At 40.1% G+C, this 9374-nt stretch overlaps 2 protein-coding genes across 2 annotated transcripts; one reads left to right on the forward strand and one right to left on the reverse strand.

The window, feature by feature from the left end:
- Positions 1 to 1439: 1439 nt before the first annotated feature.
- On the reverse strand, positions 1440 to 2252 carry LOC104225962 (uncharacterized). Its single transcript, XM_009777838.2, has one exon. The coding sequence runs from the start codon at positions 2250 to 2252 to the stop codon at positions 1440 to 1442; it is 813 nt and encodes a 270-aa protein (XP_009776140.1).
- Positions 2253 to 4987: 2735 nt separating this feature from the next.
- On the forward strand, positions 4988 to 6204 carry LOC138878619 (uncharacterized). Its single transcript, XM_070158312.1, has 2 exons — positions 4988 to 5279; positions 5591 to 6204. The coding sequence occupies exons 1-2, from the start codon at positions 4988 to 4990 to the stop codon at positions 6202 to 6204; spliced, it is 906 nt and encodes a 301-aa protein (XP_070014413.1).
- The last annotated feature ends 3170 nt before the right edge of the window (positions 6205 to 9374 follow it).

A 9374-nucleotide genomic window follows, 5' to 3' on the forward strand; every position in this document is an offset into this window, starting at 1 on the left:
GGTAATATGATAGGCCTTTTATGACTTATTCATCACATGTTTTACTTGTGACATGTTTTGCTTGATTGTATGAGTACTTGAGCACTATATTCATGCTAGAGATCATGTTTAGGCATCTTTTACATACTAATTGACATGATAGGCTATTTGTATGTTAGATTACATGTTGGAGCTGTTAGTCATATGTTATATATATATATATATATCTTGCATATTGGATTTCTCCTATGGATTGTGGTTATGACGCGTGAGTTGTGCGTGCATTTGAGATTATTATAGCACGTAGATTATCTGTATGACTTGAGATGATGATGACATGTGACTTATCCGTGTGGTTTGAGATGATTATGGCACGTGAGTAATCCATGCGGTATCAGATGATTATGGCATGTGAGTTGTCCATGCTGATGGATGATTGACTATTGAGCTAGAATGCTCAGATATGGCGTGTGGGTATGGATTCTCTCCTCTGGAGTCACGTGGTTACTCATGCTACATCAGACCGTGTGCGCACAAGTTTGTTGGACACTTGGAGAGTATCAATTGGATATTAAGGTTGAGTCTTTATCATGCATAAACATTCATAAACTCTTATTAATGCATTTCATATTAATATTGAGTTATGCATCTCTTTATGTAAGTTGTAATTGAGACATTTTTCTTATGCTTTGGACTTGAATAGCTGAGATTGCTTGTATTTATTCCTGTTTTAGTTGTGCATAGATTTCTTTGTTGTTTTGTGCATTACCTATGCCTTTATAATACTGATGAATTGCATAGATTTGTAAAGTGAGCATCTTTTTTTTAATCAAAATCTCGCAGTACTTCGTTGATTTTGGTCAGGGTACTTACTGAGTACACATCGATTTGGTACTCATACTATATTTCTGCATATTCTTGCAGTTCACATTCTTGGTACTAGCGAAATCCAGGAGAGAGCCGAGGAGTTATTTGCAGACTTCATGTAATCTGTCTTGCTTGACCAACCCTCAGTACCTCGGAGTTACCTTCTATCTTTATTGATTTATGTCCTTTATTTCACACATCAACATGAAATTTCCATCGTATTAAATTTAAATGTGATGGATTTTTACTAAAATGTCGTGTATATTGAATTCTAGTGTCATCACATGTGACCTTTTCTTGGTAGTAGGAAGCATCGATTTTTAATCTCATTATTATTATGATTAGGTCATTCAGAAGAGCAATTAATTCAATCACAATGGTAGAATACAAGGTAGTAAAAGAATAAAATACTCCTTTCTTTTCCAAGCACCCTAGTTGGAAGCCAGTGGTCTAAAGCTCAAGAAGCACGGGGGAGAGAGACACACACCACACACATATAGAGAGAGGAAAATTGGAGATAAATCTTTCACTTTGTAATACTTTTCTAACAATAACTACACAATTGTTTATGAAACAAAATTTGCTAAATTAAATTAGCAGGACTTCATATTTAGGAGAGAGCTCCTTGATCTATTCATGCGCCTAAATAACCCTTCCAAGCCATTTTCAAAGTTGTCAAGGTGAGCCTCGAATGATTCCAGCCTATTTTCCAAGTTCATTTTTTCTTCTTGACCTACACATGCTATTCTTCCCTTGTTCACAAAGCTTGAAACCAATGACCATTTAGATGTCTTTGGCTTCAAAAGTGGAACAGACAAGAAGGACAAAAACATCTGAAAAATGGAAATGCGCATTTCATTCGCCTCCTTTAGCGTTTTAATCATATCTACTGTGTCTTGGTCTGCATCTTTGGGTACAAATCCGCCCTCGGCTTCTTGATCCATTTGCTTTAAGACCAAGACTAATCTTTTAGCTTCCTTCTTAATCTTCTTGTTGAAGGTGGTGAATTTGGCCATGCTGGTTTCTGTTATTGAATCTGTTTTCCTCCTTCTGAGAGACGATTGAAGGTTTCTTACATTTTCTTTGTATTGTAAGACGAGTTCCATTATAGTGCCACACAAATCAAGAAGCCGCACTGATTTATCCAATAAATCTTCAACTAATTTCCCTTGTTGATATTGAGAGAGGGCTTGAAGTGTTTGAGGCAAGTTAAGTAAATCATTCATGCATTTGTATAACTCCTCTAGGCCTAGTAGACCAACGTGCATGGTCTCAGCTGTCGATGCAGTTGATATCTTCAATGTTTTGAGGTTATTGACTGCATCTTCAACTCTTTTAGTTGTAGGGTGTGATCTTGCTGGTAAACTTATTGATCGAATGTGGTTTGATTTTGAAGAAGTAGCCATTGTTGGTTTTGTAATTTTCTTGTCAAGCGGAAACTCTTAACTATGTGATAGGCAATAAGACTCAAAGCAATGTCATCTATATAGCAAATGAAGGAGACAAGATGAGAAGAAGTCTCTTAATATTAATGTAATTAGCATGTGTTAGTAACGTGACCATTTCTTGGAATTTGGTCAGCTGCTACACATTTGGCGACAAGGGCTCTAATTTAATTCCACTTCTCTTAATCTTCACTGTCATGGAAGTTAATGATGTGCCTCATCTTAATATTGTGTCATTAATATAATTCTACTCTTCCTGCCTACTCAGTATTGCTTCATAAGTACCCGAAATTGTTAAAGATGCAAACTAAAATTCTAATAAAGACAAAACTAGGGAGCTTATTTTTTTCATCATTCTAAACCTTCGTGGGCATGGTTACATACATAGTACGTGTGCTAGCGGGAGGTAGTAGGTACTTGAGTTCTTCTATAACGACAACTTTAAATTTCTAATAGTTGGATTCTAAATTTAAAATTTATACATATTTAATGAATTTCATGATACAAATACAAGATTTAAGACAAGTATAGGTGGCTGTCGTTTCACTATTTCTATATTCCACACTATTATGAAGTGGTTATATATTAGGCATCATATCACTATTGTGTACTGGCTAAGATTTTGATTCCTCCTGCCTTACCAAGCATATGTATGAAGTATGTGGCTTGACTAAGCTCTCTGAGTTGTGACGTCTCACTGAGACAGCATATATAAGAACATCATATGAATTATTTTAATTATCACATCTTCATTATTCTGTTAGACGTGCAGGATTGTGGTATAGATATCAAAATTTGTGCATGCACGAATGGGATCTTGGCTTTTTCTATGACATAATTTTAGTCCATCATTGACCAAGATGAAACGCATAAAACTTTTTGCTTTTCCTTTCCCTCCCTCGTTTCCAATTATTTCCAATTCCAACCTATTCCAGATAATGCACCACTAAGAACCTGACAATCCCCCGTATGGAACCACTGTCGTTTCATCTGGCATGTACTCTAGCTCTTGTGATCACTCCCCCGAGTACGACAAAGTGAAAGGAGACAAGACTCACCTCCCCCTACTTTGTCAATCACAGCCATTTCGTCTATTCTATTCTCCAAAGTGTGTAGACAAAAGACTCTTTTTTCGAACTGTCTTGTTTTCAGGCCTCCACAGCCGTCTGGGGTTCTCCATTCTCAAAAAGCTCTAACTTTCCCACGTGTGTGCAAGCTTGCGAATAATTTTTGTGTTCTCTTACTACATGTCTGATCAGTACATAACACAAATTCACCCTATACAAACATAACATATTCACCTCCAAATCGTAAGTCCAAGAAAATAGTGGCGGATCTAACAATGCATGGGCTCATGATTCGACAAAACCCAATGCTTCAGGCCCGAATCTAATATATATGTACGAAAATTAAAGAAGTGTATAAATAGAGTTAGATATACATTTTAGAACTCACTCTCTCAACTCAAAACCTACAATATCTAAGTGTTACATATGTCATTGCAAGAAAACTAAGTTAAAGAACGGATAACAACTTATATAATTATATAGGGTAAAATATGCTATGACACGTGGTCGTCCAAAAGAAGGACGCGTGGAACCCATGATGGGGGGGTTGTCAAGACCAAATGCAATTGTTCCGTCTGTCACCGGAAAGAATAATGCTCATGAGGATGTGATAAATACTATTTTCCCGGTAGCATTTAATAGAGAATATTTCGTGGCATGAAGGGAAATTTCCCATTATAGGGAATTTGGTATTTATGTTCACCGTTACATCTTCATCAATGACCCTCATAATTGACATTAAAGAGGGGCACAGTCATATGACCTCCTTCCTTAGACGTAGCTATAAATAGTGAGCTCAAATATCATTGTAAAGGATACGGATTTTCTAGCAAACTTATGCTACATTATATTCAAAGCTTAATACACTCTTATCTTCTTGCTTTTTGATTTTGTTGTTATTGTGCTCGGAAACCCTATTCCCGGAACTGTTGCTTATGCTATTTCGTCTATATCCTACGGCTAAGTATTGCATAATTCTTTGATTATTTTATTATTTTAGGATCAAATTAATTCACTTGTCTGGAAACCACGTAGAAATTCAATTGTACCATTTTACGGATAAATAGTTTGGCGCCCTCCGTGAGGCCTAGACAGTCATGCAATTAAATTGATCCTTGCCTTTTTTACTAACGTGTTTTGATTATTTTGTCTTAGAAATATTCATGAGAAATGGCAGATAACACTATTAACAACATGCGCAACCCCGAGATTCGAGGGAATCAACCTCATTTTGAGGACTCAATTAGTGACACCCACAATAAGGGGAATGGCGTCACACCGGTGCATGACAGGCAATATCCTTGACATTTTTGGGAGAGAACTCCCGATGATGCTAATGAGGAACATGTCATTGACTCGGTAAGGGTCTTGCAAGAGCAACAGGCGATCATTCTAGGCCACCTCACGCGGTAGGATAAGGTTATGATGGAGTTGAAGCAGGCGTTGTTGGGGGATTCGAATAATGCGAGCAGACGAGAGTCAATTCCTCTCGGTGCTCGCGCGAATCAAACAACATAGAGGATCGACAACAACACTCCCAGGGGTGAAGTTGGCTCCGATGGGGCTGGGGAGAGCTGATCCGGCCTCAATAATGAGAACAACCCTTTCAAGAATGAACTTTTACAATTTATGAGGGAAGTGAACACTCGCATGGACCAAATCCCGGGTACGCCACCAGTGCTGAAAGGTCCAGATTCAAAGAAGTATACTCAATTGCCATACAAGCCAAGTGCGGCAACAAATCTAATCCCGAAGCGGTTCAAAATGCCTGAAGTGCCAAAGCATGACGGAACTTCAGACCCTCAAGAGCATATCACCACCTACACAATGGCGGTGAAGGAAAATGATTTAGCTCCTCACGAAATTGAATATGTTCAGCTAAAGAAATTTGGAGAAACCCTCACGAGGGGAGCCTTACGTGGTATTCACTGTTACCCAAGCATTTCATAGATTCCTTTTAAATGCTCGTGGACTCATTCATCAAGGCTTATGCCAGGGCCAGAAAAGTACAGGCCCGAAATGCCAACATATTCAACATTGCGCAAGGAGAGTCCGAGCTACTACGAGAGTTCGTCACCCGATTCCAGAAGGAGAGAATGTTGCTCCAAGTTGTCCCGGATGAATGGGCGGCTGAAGCATTCACCAAGGGATTGAATCCGAGAAGTTCATACGCTTTCCAGAAACTGAAGGAAATCCTGCTTGAGTTTCAAGCAACAACTTCGGTGGCTTAAGCATTCACCAAGGGATTGAATCCGAGAAGTTCAGACGCTTCCCAAAAACTGAAGGAAAGCCTGCTTGAGTTTCAAGCAACGACTTGGGCGTATATCCACAACCGATACGAGTCAAAGATAAGGATCAAAGATGATCAGGTTGTCTTTCCATCGTCGACTAAAGGACGAGAGAAGAATAGTGAAAAATCGAAGAGTGATTACGACACAGACATACGGAATTCGAGGGGCCGGTTTTTGCCCTACAAATGGACTGAAGGCCACGGTAGAGGCTCCCGAACAACGGATAAGTTTGTCGTTGATAGGAGGACTGATCGAGGTCAGAACAATAGATCACTACAGGATAAAGAAGTGTCAGGGTCACGGGATCCTTCTTATTCCAAGTTATCGGAATACAACTTCAATGTTAGTATGGTGGAATTGGTGTCAGCCATGAGAAACATCAAGGAAGCACGGTTCCCGAAACCGATCAGATCTGATCCCATCCAAAGGGATCCCAACTTGTGGTATGAATACCATGGGACGAATGGCCACCGGACAAGGGACTGCCGACACCTCCGGGAAGAAGTCGCAATATTATTGAAGAATGGTCACCTTAGAGAATTCTTGAGTGACTGAGCTAAGAACAATTATGGTCGTAACCGGGACAATACGGAACCCTCGAAAGCAGGAGAAGATCCCCCGTGCCAAATAATCAACATAATCTTCGGAGAGAACGAGATTAACGGGGTCAACTTTTCAGCAGCAAAGAAGATGAAAGTATCAATAACCCATAGCAAAAGGCTCCAGGAAGACAATATCACTTTTACAGAGAAGGACACAGACAGATTGCTACTGCCACACAACGATGCACTAGTAATTTCATTAAATGTGCTAGGTTTTAAGATTAAATATGTTCTATTGGATCCAAGAAGTTTGGCTAATATCATAAAATGGAGAGCATTGGAGCAAATTAAGCTTACCGAAAGCATTATTCCAACCACAAAGCTCCTTGCTGGATTCAATCTCGCATGTGTGACAACCCGGGGAGAAATTTTATGACTCATGAATGCTGAAGGAGTAATGAAAACAACTCTCTTTGAAGTGGTGGATGGTGATATAGGATATAACATCATTATGGGAAGGCCATGGTTGCACGAGATGAAAGTTGTACCATCAATATATCATCAATTGCTGAAGTTTCCAACGCCCGAAGGAATTAAGCAGATAAGGGGTGGCCAATCGGTGACAAGGGAGATGAATGCAATTTTGATCTCCAGTAGCAAAGGAAAGGAACACATGACATAGCAATTACACGAACAGACACCTGCACCCGAACTAGATGAAGTTAGCCCGGGGGAAGAGACGTCGGAATATTATCACGTGCTGAGATATTTTCAAGTTCCAAAAGAGATGGATGCAACAAAATCCACAGTGGAAGAGCTAGAGAAGGTTGCATTATTCGAAGAATTCCTAGAAAGGAAATTTCACTTGGGGACAGGACTGCACCCGGAGCTCAGGTCTGGCTTTATTAAATTCCTTAAATGTAACGCCGATTGTTTTGCATGGTCGCATGAGGATATGAAAGGCATCTCGCCGGAGGTAGTCGTGCACAAATTAAGCTTGGATCCCAACATACCTTCAGTAAGACAAAAGAAACGCCCTATTCCGAAGCTAGGAATAAATTTGTCAAAGAAGAGGTAACCCGCTTACTTAATATAGGTTTGATCCGAGAGGTAAAATATCCAGACTAGCTAGCCAATGTAATAGTAGTTCCTAAGAAGAACAATAAGCTTCGCATGTGTGCAGATTATAAAGATCTTAATAAGACGTGCCCAAAAGACTCGTTCCCACTGCCAAACATCGATCAAATGATTGATGCCACGGTCAGGCATGAGTTAATGAGTTTCCTCAATGCTTATTCCAGGTAAAACCAAATGAAGATGAACCCGGAGGATCAGGAAAATACTTTATTTATAATGAATTTTGGTACATATTACTACAATGTGATGTCCTTTCGGGTTGAAAAATGCCGGAGCCACTTATCAACGGCTAGTGAACGGGATGTTTGAAAATCAAATAGGAAAAACTATGGAAATTTATATAGACGATATGCTCGTTAAGTCTTTGAATGCAGGTGATCACCTTAAATATCTGCAAGAAACTTTCGACATCCTAAGGAAGCATAATATGAAACTTAATCCCGAGAAATGTGCGTTTGGGTCACCTCTGGCAAGTTTCTAGAATTTCTGGTATCGCAAAGGGGAATTAAGGTAAACCCAGATAAGATTAAGGCTATAGAAGACATCCTGGACCAACTGTCAAATGTGAAGGAAGTCCAAAGGCTCACGGGGAGATTGGCAGCTTTGAGTAGGTTCATTTTCCGGTCATCAGAAAAATGCCATCGTTTATTCACACTGCTCATAAAGAAAAATAATTTTGAATAGAACCCGGAGAGCCAGCAGGCTTTGAGGGATTTGAAGAAGTACTTGTCAAGCCCTCCATTGCTTTCAAAACCAAAAGAAGGTGAAACGTTTCTAGTTTACCTTGCGGTCTCGGAAGTTGCGGTAAGTACGATTTTAGTCCGAGAGGACGAAGGTACATAATCTCCCATTTATTATATTAGTAAAATTTTAATAGGAGCAGAAACTCGCTACCCACATTTGGAGAAACTAGCCTTAGCTCTCGTAGTCACCGCTCGGAAGCTGAGGCCCTACTTTCAATGCCACTCGATAGCTATGGTGACTACTTTCCTTTTGCGGAACATCCTCCATAAACCTAAGCTCTGGTAGATTGGCCAAATGGGCTATCAGAAAGAGTGAATTCAACATAGAACACAAATAATAAGTGCAATTAAGTCGCAAGTCTTGGCTGACTTCGTGGCCAAGTTCAATCTGCTATTATTGCCTCTGGAAACCAGGGAGTCATTAATGGTGTCGGAATCGACATCAGTGGCTTAGACCTTATTTATGGACGGAGCTTCCAACATAAAAGGACCCGGGCTCGGTATAGTCTTAATCACACCTTCGGGGGAAACCCTAAGGTAAGCTATCAGAACGGTCCCTTTAACTAACAATGGAGCAAAGTATGAAACTTTGATTGTAGGGCTCGAATTGGCCCAGGGACTTGACTCTGAGGTCATCAAAATCAAATGCGATTCATAGCTAGTGGTAAATCAGGTCTACGGGATCTTCGAAACCAATGAGGAGCGCATGCAACAATATGTGGTAAAAGTCCAGGCTCTGTTGGCGCGATTTCGGGAGTGGTCAATTACTCATATACCAAGGGAAGATAACACATATGCAGACGCATTGGCAAACCTTGGTCATCGACGGGAATAAAGGGATCAGAGTCTGAGATCGTAGTACAACTGATGAACTCAGTCCTGGATACATATGGTTATTGTGAGGTAAATTTCGACTAATTTGGTCTGGGACTGGAGAAATGAAATCATTGATTATCTCGAGCACGGGAAGCTACCTGAAGACTCTAAAGCATCCCGGGTGCTGCGCGCCAAAGCAGCGCGATATAGCTTAAGGAGAGCCAATTGTATAGAAAATCTTTCCAAGGCTCGTTGACCCGATGCTTAGGGGCATCTGAAGCTAACTATGTCATGAGAGAGGTCCACGAAGGAATATGCGGCAACCATTCGGGCATAGATTCCTTAGTTTTGAAGTTTGTACGACATGATATTATTGGTCTCGTATGAAACAAGATACCAAAGACTTCGTACGAAAATGTGATAAGTGCAAATGTTATGCACCACTGGTGCATCAACCGGCAGAACCCTTACATTCGGTTCTATCCCT

This window comes from Nicotiana sylvestris, chromosome 9 (genome assembly GCF_000393655.2).
Source record: "Nicotiana sylvestris chromosome 9, ASM39365v2, whole genome shotgun sequence".
In the NCBI taxonomy this organism is placed as follows: domain Eukaryota; kingdom Viridiplantae; phylum Streptophyta; class Magnoliopsida; order Solanales; family Solanaceae; genus Nicotiana; species Nicotiana sylvestris.

Coding starts and splice junctions, on each gene's coding strand:
- LOC138878619 (XM_070158312.1), top strand. CDS start 4,988: ATGAGGGAAGTGAACACTCGCATGGACCAAATCCCGGGTACGCCACCA. Junction 5,280..5,590: donor CACGAGGGGAGCCTTACGTG/GTATTCACTGTT, acceptor CGGTGGCTTAAG/CATTCACCAAGGGATTGAAT.
- LOC104225962 (XM_009777838.2), bottom strand. CDS start 2,252: ATGGCTACTTCTTCAAAATCAAACCACATTCGATCAATAAGTTTACCA.